The sequence below is a fragment of the Amphibalanus amphitrite genome, unplaced genomic scaffold (assembly GCF_019059575.1).
Source record: "Amphibalanus amphitrite isolate SeventyFive unplaced genomic scaffold, NRLGWU_Aamphi_draft 000475F_arrow, whole genome shotgun sequence".
Classification (NCBI taxonomy): domain Eukaryota; kingdom Metazoa; phylum Arthropoda; class Thecostraca; order Balanomorpha; family Balanidae; genus Amphibalanus; species Amphibalanus amphitrite.
In genome coordinates, this window is record NW_024881969.1 from 39,132 (window position 1) to 58,974 (window position 19,843).

Consider the following 19,843-nt stretch of genomic DNA (forward strand, 5'->3'; position numbering starts at 1 on the left):
CGCTGCCTGGGGCGCCGCTTTCAATGGCGCGTGCGGCAGTGCGCGGCGGAGGAGGCGGCGGCGGACAGCGGCCGGCGGCGGCGGGGGACGGGAGCGGCACTGACCGGCCAGGCGGTGGGTCTGACGGGTCAGGAGAGGAAGGTCTGACTGCGGGGAGCTAGCGCTGACTGAGCTGGAACTGGGACTTTGCTGGAGCTGGATCTGAGTTGTGCTTGAGTTGACTCGGTGCTGAACTGCAGCTGGATCTGGGTTGAATGAGGTTGGCTCTGAGCTGAACTTGAGTTGTCTCTAAGCTGAATTGGAGCTGGCTGATTCGTCGGGTGAGCCCGGTACTGAGTTGAACCATAGCAGTGTCAATCACGAAAACCCGCAGCGGAGCTTTTTAGCCGAAAATTCGGCTTTGCAAGACATAACAACGGTCAACACTGGGATTCTACACCCCAGTAGCACACAAAAAAAGTGAACAAGATCACCCCGCCGGTGACCCGACAGAAGCGACTGTCGCCTATAGCGTCCTCGGCAGGTGAGACTCGGGACGGGTTGGAAGGGTGAAGTAGGGAAAGGGACGTATGGGTAGAGAGGCTGGATGAAACAGTAAAGACTACTCTATTAACATTTGAGGGTAATTACTGCGTGTTGTTGCTGTCGAAACTGTGTTGAATATCAAAAAGATTTGACGATGCCTACAAACTCTGTTATCAGAACTATTCATCTGTTGTCAGAATTGCCATTCCGTAAATCAGAACGACAATGTCATTCCTTTTTCGGAAACAGAATATCAGCTTCCTTTCGCATAACTCTATTCAAAAGGTGTTTTTAGTGCTGCGTTGAGGAGAATAATACGGAAGACATTCTTTCAATAGTCATTTACATACAAATGGTCAACAGTTCGGAGATCTAAGCACTTTCAGTTATCCCCGCAAGCGAATCCCGCTTAAGCTCTTTATTTGCCGTCAACTTAGCCGAGATAAGCCCAGTCTATGTATTTAATCAATTCCCTGTCTCTTAAAGCACTGCGACCACACGATATTTCGAACGCAAACAAACAAATGGAAGCCAAACAAAGGTCTGTCGGGACTCTGTCGAGTGGAAAATTCTCCATCATGTGAGATCGAGCCAACCGGCGTGGCCGTCAACAGACTGCGTCGGGAAAGTCGGCCCTGCCCTTCCCCTCTCTCCCCGAGGGTGCGCCCCTGTGCCCTGTGTCTGACAGAGCTCAGGGTGGCCCGCCGAGCCCCGGAGCAGGCCCCACAATGAGATTGGGCCACCCCGGCGCCGGCCCCGATACCCCGGCATTCCCGGCAGGCCGGGAGGATTAACCGCCATTTATTGCGATAAACCGCGATTGGGGACAATGCGGTGTGCTCTTATCAGATAACAGTGAACGGTGTTTGCCCATCTTTTGATAGAGCAATGCTGCTTTTCACGATTTCGCTACTAATTTGGCTAACTAATTTGCTGTTGTAAGCCTAAACGTTTGTTATTAGTTTAAAGCAACAAATTACTTTACCATTTGGAATAAGTTTCAGAACTTATATACCTATTGGAAGTGGGTTCAACATAATGCAAAATATATGCGGATAGGCTACACAACTTGATAGCTATCGATAGCCAGATCGCATGCAAAAAAGCTAGCCTATAAAGTGAAGCGGAGTAAAATGTTAAAACACTATAACGCGCTTTGGTCCTTTGTTCACTTTGTGCGTTGGTTTATATTTGCCTCCTCGCTTGCTTGCCGTTGCCATCCTCGTGATTCCATCTGCATGTTTGTTGCGTAATGCATTGTCAACATAACGGTGTAAAGCTTTATTTTAGTTTGATATGCTTTATTGGACTCAATTGAAGTCATGGTGAATGCATTTTGAGCATAAACGGACGTGACAGCAAACACCCCTTGCTCATTTCTCTCCCTCCAGCTAATCTCATAAAAGCCGTGGAATACCCATCCATTGACATGAACAGCTCTCACTACCAGCTGCAGCTGCCGCACCTCAGTGCCGTTGGACAATATCAGTCGTGCGGACCCCACCCCTCCAGCCGTCCTCTTGTTTCCAAACGACGAATCACAGATGGCCCAAGCGGAATCGCGGTCCCCTCCTGTCCCCATCGAGTCTGTCGCTGCAGAGGGGGCATGGGCCGGTCGGTCGCCGGTGGCGGCAGATGTCCCCCGTCGTATAGAGCATGCGGACAGTCCGCGACTCGCGACAGTAGAGCGACACTAGGGCGACAGTCCAGCGACACTCAGGCGACACTCGGGCGACACTGGCGGCACTGCGGCCAGCGTAGGGCGTTTGCACTCAGGCGTGCAGGGTCGGCAGCCTTCTCACTCGCTCTCACTCGCGGTCGGTCTCTCAGCTCTGAGACTGCACGCCTGGCAAGACACGGGGACCGTCACGGGTGCTCGACGGACGGACGGATGGACGGATGGGTCTCAGCCGCCGACGTGAAGTCGGTGATGGACGGGCCCTCTGCTAATGGTGATACGGATTGTGCTGTTGTGATAAGTGCTATTTAACCCTATTCCTGGCGGGCTCCGCCGGGACAAGAAACTGGCGGGGGGGGGGGCCGATTCGGCCCCACCCCCTGAGATCTCGAGAACGAAGCAAGATAGCGACAAGCGGTAAACGGCATCGGATACGCACGGCCAAGATCTACAATTTTTACTAAGGTCATTTTCATGTCAGGTCAAAGATGACGTCACAGGGGTCGAAAAAGTCAAAATGGCGGCGCTAGATATGGAGAGAGTTTTTCTCGAATAACTTTCGAATTAGTCAAGATAGGAACAAACTAAGGGCACCATCGTGATCCTCTCGTCAATCCGCATCGAATGATATATATGTTGACCTCGAAAGGTCAAGGTCAAAGGTTGACCTCAGGTCACGTGACCTCGAGGTCATCATGTATATCATTCGATGCGTCTTGACGAGCTGAACACAATGAGACCATCCACGCGTCTGTATCTTGTTCCTGTACGGAGTTATTGGCCAAAAACCTTTGGTGACCTTTGATGACGTCACATGACCTCACAGCTGCCCAACAGCAAAACAGACCTCAAGGTAGTGAAGGTTGATCGTATATGAAGTCATGTATGGTATATGGGGCCATTCCGACCCGTTTTAGTGGTAAAAACAGGGAGTTGATTTTTCCCCCATTGACTTATAATGGGGAGGTCGCGAAATTGACCTGACCTTAGGTCACCGATATCAAAATTCCGAGATATACAAATTGCACATACTGGTACCCTAACTAAACCCTGAAGAGAAGAAATTGATCGGTCAAAAACTCTAGCTCTGGCGTGATTGCAAACTTTTCTGAGGTAGGGTCACCAAACCGCTTCTGGTGACCTGACCTGAGGTCAGATCAACTCAAAATTTTCAGACATGTTGCGTAGAAGCCTTTTAGGAAAAGTCAGAAAATTTGAGCTTCCTAGCTCAACGCGTTTGGGAGAAATAACCAAAAAACCTCAGGGGGGGGCTCCTGAGGCCCCCCCCCCCCCGCCAGGAATAGGGTTAAGAGTTGCAGTGGTGATTGCTATCATAAACTGGTACTAAGATGGTGTATGATGGGAAGATGTTAGTGCGAACTGCGATGTAATGCTGTTTATAAACTCAAAAAAAGATGCGCTCAATTTATCAAGCAAACTGATCAGTAAGCTGTGAATTGTCGCAACTAACTTTATTTTATTCTGAGGCCGGGTAAAACCCCTCCTTTTTCACCCATTTTAGGTCCCTGTTTATTGCAAAACCGGCAATGGCACCAAATACTAAAAAAAAAAGTATGGGAGGGAAGAGCACACAACTTTGTATTTGTTATTTCCTTGTAGTTTTTGGGATGATCACAATGTGCCATCAATCAGAGCTGCCCTAACTTTTTGTGAACTTATGATTTGTCATGGAGAGCTGTAGAGCCTTATCAAAACGAACTAAGCTCATTCTCTGAATATTTTGCTCATTATCTCAGAAAGCTAGATAAACGCTAGCACATATTTACCTTGCAGACCTTATTGTCCTACCAGACACTGCGCTGTATCTCTATAATTGCAAATTGTCATGTCACTATGCGCCGGTTAGGATGATATAATCCGTAGTTGTCAAACTGTGCAGTGTGTACAGTTACCGATCAGGCACTAACAGACAGCACTCAAGCCTGCAGCGCCTGCCCTCAACAAACGCCACACCGTTAAAACACGCATCATCAGCTCCGTAGAAACAATCACGTAAGCATACATGTAAGCTTGCAAATGACCTTGCAATTGTAACCTACATAGGTTCTTCAATCTTCAGGACGATAAAAAGATATCAGCTGCTCGCGGAGTGAATATATTTTTTATTGCTCAAACACTTGGAAAGCTTTGTTTTTGTTGACTAACCAATTCTTACGGGAAGCTAACATGACCTAAACATGAAATATTTTATCATTGTTGGGGTCAATGAGCGCAGGCACCTATGATTTCTCGCTCTCCGATAATCTCTGGCACAATAGTGGTTTCTTCTGATACCACCCTACCCTAGGGTGCCGCCTTCTCTGTGCGATAAGTGCTCTCAGGGGCTCAAGTTTCACAGCGTTCTTGGGACGCCGGCACTGCAGGAATGGTGTGTTATGGAAAGAGCCGAACAAGTATAAACACCATTGCGTGGTTACGAATCTCTCGCGGTGCTTTGTAAGAAAGATGAATGGTGTCTTGACGTCGGGGGCGGCTGGAGTGGGCTGTGGCTAATTTCGGCTGCGCTGGTATCACATCAAAGACCCGACGCATTCGCCGCCAATTAGTATGAAAGGTCCTGACCCACTATACCACAGCTATTGACTACGTGTCATGTGCAGTGTCTCTCGAGTGAACAAGAGGAGAGGCCGGAGTTCATCAATGCAGGGGCACAATCAGTAGGGATGCTGCCCATGTCAACGACCAGCTGTCGCTTTGAATCGCTCAGCTGTGCGTATCCAATTTATCAAGTTAAAGAAAAAGGGTTTCGCATATAACTAGCTATCTCGTATTAAATCAGATTGCGCATTGCGCACTATTCAATACACGTTTTCACTGTTCAAATAGATTAATGCACATGCATTTGCACTTGTTGCAAAGTGACTACAAAAGAAAACGTCCGAGTTCAGGTATAACATTTGGTCTCATCTCTCAATGAACAATATTGCGCACCATGTCGATGACATTTTCCGCTTGTTTCATCCATCGCCGTTGGATGACAATGGGCCGCAGAAGTGGTTCGCCGTCGTTACAATTGATATCGCTGCTCTCAAATAAGTCTCGGGACGATCGGAAGCGGCCGGATTAATTCACTCTCTGTCAGCGGGGCTCGTGTTTCACCGCGGAGACGACACCGGCCGGCCGGTCGGCCCGTCCCCTGGGAGACGGTTCGCAGCGGTCAGCGCGGGCTCGAGGGGGAGTTTGAGGGACGAGACTGAGGTCTGAGGGGTTGCGGTCGGGGAAGGGGTCTGAGGGGTCTGGGAATTGGGGATGGTATCTTGTAGGCTGAGAGTGGAAATGCTGTGACTGGGGAACGGAGGGGAAGGTGACTGGATTGTGAAAGGGAAGTGAAACTGGAAACTGAAAGGGACCACGACCATGGGTTGGATGAACCTAAGCCAGTTTCAGCCACTGCGCGCAGTGACTGATGCTGTGTCGCTCTTCAGCAAAGAAGGAAATCATGAATTGTCTGAAATCTTTCAACACACATATCAATTAACTTCATTTTGCGGCACATATTTCGAAGAGTTATAGCGAGAACATGACTAAGCCGCTGTCTACGCTTCGAAAGGGTCGGAAGACGCAGCGATGTGAAACATCAAGAAAATCTGGCATTGTAGTGCCCCGTAATAAATGACATCGTCTGACAATTGGTTTACGATAGTTGCAAATCATGCGAAAGGCAGACACAACTAGTGATATTGCGAACAAATGTGGAAATCCATCAAACATAATTGCGCTATGACAAGGTTGAACAGATATGCGCCACTAAAATAGTCCGCAACTACATTCACCGATAATCTCCCGATTTGTTCTGCTAAATTTGTAACGGCCTTGTCAGCTAGAGGCTTTCCGTTAGCATGTGTGGGTAAAATGATATAAGGTGGTTTGTTAAAATGAGATGAAACCAACAGATCAAAAAGGCATTCTGTGATGCATGATAAATGATCAAAGTATCAAACCAAATACACTATTTGGGATGCAAATGAGGGCAGTACTGGGCTTTATGCGTGTTTACGTGCAAAGTGGGGCCCGCTGCTGGTTTAACCAGCCGTCATTCATTTACTCTTATGTCACACCAGCTTTGAATGCTTATCATTCAACGGCAATCAGTCTGGCCATTCTTGGGATATATAAACAGCTCATGCTCATGCACGTGCGCACGTGCAGTGGTATTCCAACCGTGACACAATGATTCGTCCTTTAAGTGCTAAACGATAGGCCAAGTTTCAGGACAGATGGTCTATTAATTGCTGAGCTATTGTAAGCGGAACAATTATACATCTCTTATGTTCATTTCAAATACATACGTACAACGTTAAAAAATAGATCCACCGCAATACGCAGATATCAAGGCATTGTCGCTGTGCTCAACCGTTGCCAAGTCAACACGGCAGACTCGTTAATTGATCTCGTGCGTATGCCAAGTGTCATCCAATAAGCAGCTCTCCTGTTCAACTGCCAAGAGCCATTTCTTTATTATTCGGCGTCCTCTCCAAGAAGCGCTAACCTCTCCCGGCTGAATCCAATCAAATGAGTGACAGTGCCTCCTTCTAATTAGATATTCAGCTCGACTTTTTATTAGGCGGTCGGCCGGCGGAGGGACTCGGTTGAGTGGGGTCTTTGTGAGTACACAGCGGCTCGCCGGCAGTTCCGCTCGGCTCTGTCGAACCGCCGCCATGTCTCGCGCGAACAATACATCGCTAATGCAATGAAGGCGCCGGTCGAGCGGCATCGGCGGCAATTTTCCCGTTCGGTCGTGGCTGCAATCCTACCATCGGACAGCCACGCCGGATTTAACCACGCGGCCGACATTCGCAGGAAGTTTGCCCCACATTGGGCCACTTTTATTGGCCAATTGAGGCGGCACCGATGGCCGCGGGAGCTATAAGAAATTAACATAGCTGCCACAGGGAGACAGAGGGCTGGTGGGAGAATATTGGGTCATCGGACCTCTTCCAGTCTTATGTCTCTCATTCGGGGAAATGTCTGGAAGTGGAATCCTCTGAGCTGCTGCGGTACTGAGCACCAGCACGGAGAAGTCTGGAGGATGTGCAATCTTATCCTCTCTGCTCCCTCCCCTCTTAGAGACGTCAGATATCTATAGCTACTGCCTGGCGCTAACTCGCCGGCCTTTGTTTCTTTCTATTGTTGCATATAAGGCTCACGGCTCGTGGTGCCCTTTCCCCGCGCTCTGAAGTGTCAGATACATGAGTAACTATATGTATAGCTTATGTCTGAACACCTCTAACCCGCCGTTCTTTTTTCTTTCTCTTGTTGCATATAAGCTCACCGCACCACGAGCCCGCGACAGCCGCCGGTCAGCCACCCGTACTTGCCGACTAGGATTTATTTGACGGATACGTGGCCTTTCTGTCAGGAGAGCAGGTTTATGATCAGAGCTGTCATATGCCACTGCCGCACCGCGCGGTGAAATTGTATTGCGTCTCTGGCTTCAAGGAATATGGTTCAAATTTGTTACTGCAAATGAAGGGTAACATCGGTCTAAGGCGTACGCCTCTCCAGTGGTTATTTTTAATAAGTGTTCGGGTGTTTCTATGGAGGCTGCCGTTCAGCGTAACCAAAGCTGCAGTTTTGTGAGAACACGATTGGGAACTGTGAAGCTCGCAATAAATGTTTTTCACTTAGCACCGCCAGCAATTAACTTTTACCGCCGGTCAAGCCAAGTTTGCAGATCATCGCTCTCCAAAGCAGCTCGTAGCGTCTCGTAACCATCCAACTTTGGGAGGCGCCCCCTACCACCCCCGCTCGCTGGTACCCCTCCCCCTCCCTGCCACCCCGCCCGGCGAGGTGGCACGAGCCTCTGTTTGGAGCTCCTTCCTCACACTGACCGGTGGGCCCACTGAGTGGCCCCCACATGAATCACGCTAATCTAATCAGGGTGCTATTTCAATTTTCCAAATGCCCCCGTGTTTGGTTCATTGGCAGTGGCGGTGAGAATTACCCCCGTGGCCGCAACAAGGCCGGTTTAAAGTCGATCTGGACGCCGGCTCAGTGGCGGGCCTCATTTGTTTCCGGCTGTGAAAGAAGCCGAGCGATGGTCGGCGCCGGCGCCGGTCAGTCAACTCTCCCGCCCGCCACATTTATCGCCGGTTCCATTGTCTTGCGTCCATTAGTGGAGGTGAACCATTCGGAAAATATAGCATTATTAGCTGTCCTGGATGATTTTTGTCGGTCGGTATCTTTAAAGGGCTTAACACATGTAAAATAGTTTCAAGCAATTGGTCATTGTGCGAAGTTTCAAATGCTTTTTCATGTTAGCTACATTTCTTCTCAGCGGTTTTAATCGGGACATGATCATTGATCATCTTAATAATGCTAGAAACGAGGTATGCCTGGATGCAGTCCTGCAGCTTGTGCACAAAATAGGAGCCTTGCCTCAAGGTCAAATGCTGAAGTGCACGTTTGTGTAAATATGCAGCCGATAAACGGTCGTTGTTGGCTGAGCCGGGGAAGAGTCACGTTACAAACTGACCGGTGCCGATCGATTCGTCGCGGTGTGCCGCATTGATTGGTGGAGGGACGAGCGCGGCTGATTGTATAGTCGGCACGCAGTCCGCTGATTGGTTCGCTTATCTGATCACCAGGGCCGAATAAGATCGCCCCCGCCCTCCCCAGTGCTCCCTCAGATTGCATTCCTGCCGGCACGCTGGAATTTATACAATACCGGGACCCCACAGTCACCGCACGGAAAACGACCGATACCGACTGTTTAAATGCGGGGATGACGTCGCCACGGCTATTTCTGTCCGAGTGATTACAGAAAAGGCGATACTTACGATGATGCCAATTACGATGCATTTCTCAATTAAAATTTTGCTATAGATTAGCCATATGCATTATACCAATGATAAGCTACATGAATTGGATCAACGATTTTAACTCTGAAAAGCACGTAGCACGGTATCGCTTCCAAGAAGTAACGAGAAGCTGATATCCGAGATTTCTGTTGCCCTTTGACCTAAGCGGTATCCAAAAAATATAAAGACTGAAGGAATTCAATTATCAGGGAAGAAAAACATCCTTCACGCATGCAAAACAGCCGAGTACCTACAGTTGCCAAGAGCAGAAAAGCTGAACAGAGTCAACGATTCAATAGATTTTGCAGGGACTAAAACACTTCCCCATTCAAGCAATGAAAAATGCATTCATACCCCAGCCGACGTCTCGTTAAATGAACGATTAAACGCAGAGGCGATCACCTACTGGCGTTTCGAGAAAAACGTAAAGCACAACTAACAGTAGTAGATTCAACGCAATGAGTCATCGCTATTTTGCTAGGAGCATTCCACAGCCTCAACGACTCATTCAAACTGCTACCACTCTTCCAACATGCGGCTTGTATATTGTTATTACGCCCTCGGTGCTGTTTTTACCCGTGTGACCGAATTACGCGGTGTCACTGCAAACAGTTGGTATTTACGCCACGTATAGTGAGGCACCCAATCGATCCCGTACGGTCAGTGTGCTCTGGATTTCATTTAGCGTCGCCACTTTGGCTCGTCCAACTGCCGGAGGGAGCGGGTGACCCCAGTCCCCCTGCCCCCTACCGAAGCTGCCCGTCCCCCCTCCGTCGCCTGGCGGCGGTCGGAGATGGAGCGTCGACTGGCCAGCGCCGGGCAGGCCGCTCGCTTTATTCAGTTAACCATTACACCCGTTCGTGACCTGACTTCGGAGCGTCCACAACAATAGACGGAATTATCCATGCAAAGTATACAGTGGCCGTAAAAATATGGCCGCTGGTCAGAGCGCGAATGTTAAGCAGGTCAATTGGAGCTGGTCGACTGGGCAGCTCGGTTTGATACTGCCGGACGCCGCTCGTCTCCATCCGACCGGCCGGTGGAGACGGACGCAGATGGGCGCACCGTCGCCGAAAACGGCCCGCTCCTGGCCCGAGAAACGGCCTCTTGGAGACGCGGAAAAGGACACGGAGGCATTTTGGCGCAGGTACGGAGCAGTACTTACGATGCGATACGATAGAACACTGCAAGAGCCTTTATGCTAGCATTTGTATAAGTGGTGTGTCTGAATCGGTCGTATCATCGCAAGAATGTCTTCTTGAACAGCCAAAAATGTGACCGGTAGAGTCCAACGAGATACGTTAGGCAAGGAGAGTGAATAGCACTACATTGGATACATCTAAGTAATACTTTATTCACCTTCTTTGTTCATATGTTCCCTTTCAACCATCAATTATTTTAATTGATGAGAGCGAATTTCTTCACTAAAAGGACGGCGCTGATTGGCCGGTTTGTCTACTAGCCGCTGTTGACGGCCCGCTGTTGGCGGCGTGTCCTCCGCCTGCTCCATCCGTCAGCTCCGTCCGCACGTCCCCTGATGACGGGTCAGTGGTCTGTCCGTGACGCCGGGGTGCCACTCGACGCTGATTGTCCATTCACGCGCCCGTACGCACACGCATAATAACGCACGGCGCGCCCTCGCAGTGGTGGAGGCGATTAACGCGCGCAGGTTTGTGGGAGTGGAGTGATTTCGTGATTGGATGTCACCTGCAGAATTTAAAGTGATCTTGCTCTACGGACTAGGCATGCTCAGACGAATACTTGATCACGTTGCTTGTTTACGAATTAAGCAAATAAATATCTACATATAACCATGTTCTTAAGAATCTGTAATTATGCTAGCACAGGTACATTATATTGCTTGGAATAAAAACGTCCCACGACCCACTTTTACCTTTCCGTGTCCTTATCGGTTTTGGTTGACCTCAATCGATAATAGCCTAAATTGTTTAATTGACGGAATTAATTAGTAATGAATTGACTGATGCTATAAATGATTATTGCATCGCTGATGGTAGCTCTCGAGACAACACGCGAGCATTACTATCGGGGCGCAAACATTCCTTCGGTGTGACAAAGAAATTCAGAGGTTTGACCAGGTAGGTTTAGCACCACTGTTCCAGTTGCCACCGTAGTGCCGGCCTGTTCTGGGCTGGCCGCTCTGTTGCTGTGCTGACCTATTCTGGTGCTGTGCTGGCCGCTCTCTGGTGCTGTGCTGGCCGCTCTCTCTGGTGCTGTGCTGGCCGCTCTGTTACTGTGCTGACCTATTCTGGTGCTGTGCTGGCCGCTCTCTGGCGCCGTGCTGACCGCTCTCTGGCGCTGTGAGCTGACCGCTCTCTGGCGCTGTCTGGCCGCTCTCTGGCGCTGTGCTGGCCACTCTCTGGCGCTGTGCTGACCGCTCTCTGGCGCTGTGATTGCCGCTCTCTAGCGCTGTGCTGACCTATTCTGGCGCTGTGCTGGCCGCTCTCTGGCGCTGTGCTGGCCGCGCTCTCTGGCGCTGTGCTGACCGCTCTCTGGCGCTGTGCTGGCCGCTCTCTGGCGCTGTGCTGACCTATTCTGGCGCTGTGCTGACCTATTCTGGTGCTGTGCTGGCCGCGCTCTGGCGCTGTGAGCTGACCACTCTCTGCCCGCCGCGCCGGTCACCAGCACATGATGACGTCATCACTTGTGAGAACGACCGCAATGAATAAGGAAGACCTAAATTGATTGAGGGCGTCCGCAAAACAGTGGCACGCGCCAACCGACAAGGACAGCACAAACAGCTGGGGTCGAGAGCTGAGGGTGGAAACTAACATTTGAAAGTTCAGACGATGTGAAACTGACATTAAATATGAGAGTTCAGAGCCAGGCGTAAGATTAGTAGATGTAGGTAGAGAGTCATGCCTGAGATCTGAGGACAGAACGCTGAGAATTAAGGGCCAAAAGCAAAAGATTGAGGACATGAGAGCAAGAAGGGAGCTTGAAGAACAAAGATAAGAACCGTCATTAAATTTCTGGGTTTAAAGCTGGGAACAGAAAGTCAGGAAGTCGGTGCCGTGAGTTGGTTTGTCTGCAATAGAGAATGAAGCGGCCGCGTGCGTTTTCCCCCGTAATGGATCCTTTCCCCAACGGGATCATCTCGATGGAATCCATCTTTTCCATAGCGCCGGCTCGGAATAGTCCGGCAGAAATCATCGGGCCGGCGCCGCGGCAATTGGCGGCAATTCCCTGAAACCATCGGGCTAAATGATTCCCGGCTTTATTGGCCGGTCAGGGCGGGATGCGGTAATCGCCCGGGGTGTCACCATTGACAGAGCGGTGCTGCGGGTGGGCTGACCTGACCTCGCACCGCGCCACTGTGCATACGTCCCACCCATCCACATCCCGCCCCAGCCGAGCCGAGCACGAGCGGCCCCTGCCTTTTTTTTCTAACGGCGTCGTCTGCACCCGGTCCATAAATACCGCCGCGCTCCACTTTGTATCGAAATGAGCAATTTATTTCCGCCGCCGGCCCCAGTTGCCGTAAGAGTAGAATAAACACTCTGCTTTGATGCACGCGGCGGGCAAACAATGCCAGCGGAGAGGCTATGCAGGCGCTTTGTTTGATTGGCGTGCTGTTGTTCGCCTCTAACGCGCTCATCGACAGAAAGGAGCGAGTGGAAAAGGTCGGATGTTTTACAGAGATCGGACGAGGAGTTGCGTCGCATCCTGAGCTGTGTTTGTATCTGGTTTCATGTGGCTGTTGAGTTATGGCAGGCGGCAGCTCCCCGGCGCGGTAAAACGGTCGTGTATTTTGGCCAGACAGGCCTCCAGGTTCAAACCACTTTTCCAGCTCACGAGAAGAGGCATTCGGATATTTTCATTACTTTTCATTTCGCGTTACTTTGGAAATATTTCCACGGGGAACTGGCGGATTAAAATTGCCGGACGGGCGAAATTAGAGCTGTAGAAATGATGGAGCTAGGGTCGGCTTTAAAAATGATAATGTCGGCCGCTGGTTTGCTGTCAAGGTTGAGACCTATCATCATTTCACTGGCGGATACCTCTCACGAGCCAAATTTGCAGTCAAATACGTACGGATCATAGCTACGGCTTTGTGGATTCGAGATATCTTTATTTAGGGCTTGAAAATTAAAACCTTGGTTAATTCACTTGCGATAAATCCTTCAGAGAGATGAGAACTACAGTGGCGAGCATTAGTCAAGTAACCGAACGGCATGAATCTGATAGCATGTCATGCGCAGTATCGGCTACACCGAGGCGGGTTACGTGTTTATGCAGAGGTGTTGCACGCCCGTGCACCTCATATCGTGTTGTTTATAAATAAACGCCAGCTTGATTGATGCATAAAGCTCTCGAGCTTGACAATATCGACATTGAAGATTAACAGTTACGTTAATGTCAAAGGACACCAATTTGCCACAACTATGAGCACCAAGCACCGCTGATGCACTGTTTCGCACGCCATTTCTTACACATTGTTTCTTTACAGGTGTGAATAATGGCCAGCCTGCAGATCAATCTTCTCACCAGTTTCGTTCTTCTCTCGACAGGTAAGGAAGTAAAGTAGTGAGAGCATTTGACAAAAAGAGAAGACAATGTGACCCAACTGAGTAAAGACGTTTTTTATTGCACTTTGGTCATTTTAATTTCTCCATTTCCCTGTTTTACCTTTATTTTTCTATCTTCCTCTCTCATCCCCCTCTCTTCTCTCCTCTCCCTCCCATTCTGGCTCTCCCCTTCCTCGCCCTCCCCTCTGCCTCCTCGGTCACCCTCTCGCGCTGTGTGTGGCAGCTCTCACGTCTGCGGCCCACTCGCACCACTCAGCGGCTGTCGGCCGCTGGGCGCCGCCCCTCCCATGCCTCCATTACCCTGTCGATAGCTAAATGAATCGCGTCGGGACCGATGCCCGCGCAGTGACCATATCAATTTCATTGCGGTGATCGGTCTCGGTACGACCGCCCGCCGACTGTCGCGGCTAATTTGGTCCACGGTGGTGTGACGATGGAGACGGTAGGTATTGGTGGATGGCCGCCGCCGGGTCTTGGTGATTCTGAGGTCTGATGGCTGTATGGGGTCTGGTTTGGCCGGTGCCGCTGGTTTGGGGCTGTTCTGGTCACTGCTTTGGTCACAGACTGAGTCTGGTCAGTGCTAGAGCTTACGACGGAAGTCTGAGACCGGATCTGACAACTGCTGCATCGTGCAGTCTGGTCTGATCTCTGCTGCAGTTTTTAGCTAGAGTCCGTGTTCGAAAAGCAGGCGTGCACAATGCGTATTGCACAGTGGACGCATAACGCATATTCCACTATAGTCTCTCCTTTGAGCTGGCGCCCAAAGCTTTTAGATATGTAAGATTATTTGTCTCGTGTCGACCTGTCGTGACTGCGGCAGTGTGTGGAAGGTGGCACATCCGCTGCGTGAGTTAGTATTCTCTCCTTCCCGGCCATATAAGTCGCCCCGGGCGCTGTTTTTGTTTCGTTGAGATGCATCGAAAGACGGCGGCCACTGAGCACGGCACACACCCGGTCACAAAGCTGAGCTGATGAATAATTTAGCCAGGACCGGCAGCCGCCGCAGCCGCTCTCCTGATGAGCGGTGACCGCAGACTCTGACACTCTGCTACCCTTTGTCTGTGACCCTGCACTGAGGCACCCCTCCATCCTTCCCTCGCCACAGTGCCAGAGCCGCGTGGTTCGGCAGCGCTGGCTTGGTTTTGTCGGCGGTTGCGAGCAAAAAGCGCAGCCAGCTGTGAAGACAATAACCGTGATGAGATGATGAGGCAGTAGTATTTCAAGCAGTTGTGGTAATGACATGGTCGGGAATCTAAACATCTACAGATGTTTAGATTCCCGACCATGTCCCGACCAGAGAGAAAATACGCAGAACATATGGATCTACGCAGTTTTGTGGACCGAACGGCTGCGAAAACCGCTGTAAGAGAAATTAACAAGTGCCACCAGGAAGCAACTACTTGGTGAGCCGTCAGCTGTTTGCAGATGCAGTGCACTTCTGCTCGGAGCTTGTCATCGCTAGAATGACGATGGATGGTGCTGCATTACGATACTCAGCTGCAGAAAGAACTATCATGAGCGGAGCTATAATTGAGCGCAATGCGCGTCATCTATCACGATTACCTATGTTCACGAGGAGGAGGGTCATAAACACTTCAAGAAGGCTAAGCAAATGACTTCCGAATGCTGCGCTGCGCTTAAATGGTGTTAGGACGTCGTAAATACCAATAAATCAATTGTCCGAGACAGCAATAGCTCAGATACTTGCAAAAGTTCTTCCAAAGAAAGCGTGAGCAATAGCTGCCAGATAACTTGTCAATTTATCATAAAAAATGACTCCCCAAACAAATTATTCTCATAAAATTTCGGTTGTACGAGGATCATCCTTTGAAATATACATCAAATCAGCTGTGCAAGAGATCGGTCAGCCAGCCAAACTCCATCCAATTGGCCGCGGCAGCCCACCGCTGCCCGCCTCCCCCACAGCTCATGGCCCGGCTCCGGCCGGCACCAGCGACGGGCGCTGTCAGGTCCGCACTGACGCAAAGTCCATCTTCCCTGACCGAATCCGGCCCACAGATCCCGACTATCATCCGTCCAGCGCTGCTAAGGGACAGATTTGACCACCGCCAGCCAGCGGGTCATTAATATATAACGGGATCGAGGTGGGCCGCCTGACAGTGCCAAGATGAATGACACCTTGTGGTGCCCAAATCACTCGCCCGAGTCCCGGTTGGACCGGGTGACAGCCGGCATCTCAGTGAGACGAGCCATAGGGTGTCACCTTGTTACAAAGTCAGCCTCCTCTGGGCGCGACCCGCCGCTGAGGGCCGACAGAAGGCGAGCGAACAATGCTGTGAAATGAAAATTATTGAGAGATTTGGTGGTGGTTTGTGAGATTTAGATGTTGCAAGAACTTCAGAAAGCATGGTTCATAGGTGCCGGCCGAAAAACCGTCAAGCGATCGAAAAGTATTGGAATGACCCTCAGATCTCAGACAGAATTATAGCTTTAAGCACGCTGAAGCTTCAAGTATAAATAATAGTAGGTACCCATTAACCCATAATCTTGTTGCAACGTACGCAATATACACTGCAGTTCTTTATTGCGAAGAACAGGCGACACGTCGAAGCTCTGTTTCGAAGCGGCAGCTGCCGTGCGGTATTTTCTTCGGAGCCTGTAATGGTAGGCTACCCCCATTGCTTGGGTGCGCGGCGGCACAGTATACCAGCACAGGTATACGGTCGATTTGTCTATCGGCATTCGGCATCTCGGCTAGGTTGTAGCACCGTCTTCTCTCACGAGTCGCTACTCAGTGTCTCTGTTTTCTACTTGTGCGTGAGATGTTATATGACTTACTCCATGTTTTATTGCTAAACGTGGCTGCTTTATTTGCCTCATGCCCTTGTTATAGCTCTAAACAATATCAAATAATCTGAAATTCTATGATCATTTCGCAAAATACGCGATAATAATTTTAAGGGAGTTTTTTATTTGAATTTATAGGAACGCATAAAACAGGAATGTCCCTGAAATGTAATGCCTCCTTGTCTGGTACTTTCCCAGCTCTGTTACCAGTGAAAGAAATCGATTGTTCCCGTATCTTCCAGTGTCTTATCTGTTCACTCCAGTGAGCTTCAAATTAAGAAACGGAATGTTTCCGAGGCTGACGCTCTCTCCTCTTCCTTTCGTCAGCTTTTGGGCTGGAGCCGGAGTTTAAGAGGCCTCTGAACAACATCACAGTTCCGGAGGGTCGGGACGCCACCTTCACCTGCGTGGTGCATCATCTCGGCGGACACAAGGTGAGGTCTTCCGTCTCCACAGACACGGGATCGGTATCAGCGGGGTTTAATTAGTTAATTAGGATACAAAGTGATCAGCTTCAGAGGTACGGCAATCGGTCTCAGCCGAGCGGGATTAGTATTCAGGGGAACCGGGTGACCAAATGCAGAAACGTGGTTACCGTTCTCAACTAAGTAAACTGAGTCCCTTGCACTCTGAGAGTTAGGTCTAAAGCAATGAAAATAATTATAAAACTTTGAATCGGAAGGCGTTAAATAACGACAAACAAATTTATTATATGATACAAATGAAGGAATTACTTTCTCTAAAAAGGAGTAATGCGTTATAACATTCTGCCGAAGCACAAGCTATTCACAGATAACATTCATTCGTCGTGAACGATCAACGAGCTACTGCCTTTTTAAGCCAACTATGTACTTTTCAAATATGATGCCTACCACACTCAAGAACAGAACCTTTTAGTCTTCGTCAAGTCATTTAACGAGGATGGTGCTTCTGCATAAAATATGACTTAGGCCGGCATTTGCTCTGGGTATGACACTTATTGGTTTCCCTAAAATGAGCTCCAAACAAATTGAATGCTTCACTAGTCAATAAGACGTATTGTTCATCAGTGTGTGCCGAAACAAGCTGGCAGCTAAAAGAGTGGTTTCTATCCCTCGTCGAAAGCTGTGTGCTAGGCAGTCGGGTTTGGAAGTAATCAGGTGCCATTACTTTTCCAATAACGCTCCCTTTCTGCTTTGATATATGAGAGATGCCTTAAATAACGATCAGCATTACGCTTAACACGTTTTTACCAATGCCGATATCATCCAGAGGCCCGTGCAATAACGACTGACTTATCTGGTATTGGTCTTTTGGTCTTTTGCTCGTCTGGTTACATCACTCACGGTGTAACCTCAACTTAACATGGTTGCTCCAATTGCTTCTAAGACTCCGAATGCGGCCCACCAATCATATAAAGTGTCACGTTAGAGCACATTCGGATTCATTCCGGACGTAACCTTTTTTGGCTCTGGATATATAGCAAAACTAAAATAGAAACCACGTAAGGGTCGCTCGGCTGCGATTGACCGGCGCTGACCACCAGATTGAAGTTTCCTCGCACTGTACAAACAGACGCTCTCCAAACAGCGCTCTCTGCCAATAGCGTCATGACGAAATTCCCGCGCGATCTCAGACCTTGCGGCTCGGGCGGTCCCGTTTTGGAGGTTATTGGTCAGATGTTCTCTCCGTCTTACAGTAGCGAAAATGATCACAGGCTATGAGTTTGCGGTGTAAGACTACTGCGTGCTGGATAGAGACTTGAAAATTAAATGCTCCAAAATGAAAATTAATTAATTGCTTCAAAGTTTCATTCATTTTCATTATATGAGTATTTTTGCATGTAAGTACCTACTGTGGACGTCAAACCGCGTGGGACGCGACTTTTTCGCAATAACTTTTGAATGCGTTGCCACTCAAGAACGAAACTTCGGCAATGGACGTTTCAGACTCCGGCCTAATTTTTATTACTAAGGTTTTTCAATGTCCGATCAATATTTAGGGCACTTCCCGTTCACTCGTAATGTTAAATTTTGCTCCTGAAACTCTCTCGGTGAGCAGAGGCTACTCCACAAGGGGCAGAGCCATAGTGTGACGTTGGAGCTAAGCTCCGCCTCGGCTGGCCGTTGCCTGAGGCGCTACCTGACCCGAGACCGGTCAGTCGCGGTCCGTAGGGGTTGGTACGCGGTGCTTCCTGCCAACACACCCAGCCGCATGGCTCAAATATCTACCTACATAGGGTATTCTTTTTAGAATGGACCGAGTGTTGACTGTTCGCACTTCTATCAATGAAATATTTTCTTCGACTTGCTAAGAATGTCACCCAGATAGGAAGACTATACGCGTACGCCAAATATTACGATGATTTAAGAATAACAGAAAATAATTAAATGATTGTTTAATAAGTTTGTCAACGTAATTACGTGAATGAGATACATAAGAATATAATATATTTACACAGTCAAGTTAATTTTTTTAATTAACATTTTAATTTTAGGTTCTTGTAGATATCAAACCGCCAGGAACGTTAGTACACTTCGTGTTATACTGCCAAGCCCCAATATGCCCCAACTTAAATGTTTCCGTAATGCACCGGTACGCATATCCGGAGGGGAGCCGGATCCGCCGGAGCCGTCATATTTTGCCCTGAGTGGGAGCCGGAGCCGGAGCCGTATTGCCATTTTACTCGGAGCCGGAGCCGGAGCTGGAGCTGACTCAAATATTCAAGGCTCTGCATCCCTGCTGCTAAGTCAATAATTCGTATAGTTAATTTGGTAAAGGGCCATACTGAACAATCTCGGTTTTTTTCTCGCATTAAAAAACCTGGTAAAAGGCCATACTGAACAATCTCGGTTTCGAGATGTCCGCCCATCTGAGACCCGACGCACACAACATGCAGAACCGGTTCTGAGTGAGGATCGACCGACAGATGGCAGTCGTCTCTGAACGGTAGATGGCAGGGAATTCGTAGTTAGTAGGCGGGGCTTCGAGAGCAGCCTGATGATAGCCGCCATCCGGGCTGATATTTCACTTAGCATTACGAGTGAACGGGAAGTACCCTAAATATTTATTTGACATTAAAAAACCTTAATAATAAAAATTAGGCCAGGGTCTGAAATGTCCATTGCCGAAGTTTCGTTCTTGAGAGGCAACGTATTCAAAAGTTATTGCGAAAAAGTCGCGTCCCACGCGGTTTGACGTCCACAGTAAATGCGCACAGCAGGGCCTCGGCTAAGGAATTTTGACTACTGGGGCAAATCGTCAAAGTGTGTTGGCGCCCTGCTGGGGGGGGGGGGGTTGAACACCTTGAACACCTGCGGTTTTTCCTGAGGTTTTTCGCGGATATCTCATAAACGGCGGCGCTCCATCATCCATCAATTCTATACGTGTTGTAAAAATTTCAGACCAAGATCATTCAAGATCAGGTCACCAGGTGACTTCAAGTGACCTCATCTCATAAAATGTTTCAATGTAGGTATGCC

At 49.2% G+C, this 19,843-nt stretch overlaps 1 protein-coding gene across 1 annotated transcript in view; it reads left to right on the forward strand.

Moving 5' to 3' along the window:
* The window catches only part of LOC122392223 (opioid-binding protein/cell adhesion molecule homolog), a 50,614-nt gene continuing 30,771 nt past the window's right edge, over window positions 1–19,843 (forward strand). The window contains exons 1-3 of the mRNA XM_043386853.1: window positions 1–523; window positions 13,496–13,556; window positions 16,710–16,816. Of these exons, the coding sequence (XP_043242788.1) occupies window positions 13,505–13,556; window positions 16,710–16,816 (159 nt within the window). The 5' untranslated portion in view covers window positions 1–523; window positions 13,496–13,504. The remainder of the gene's footprint in view (window positions 524–13,495; window positions 13,557–16,709; window positions 16,817–19,843) is intronic.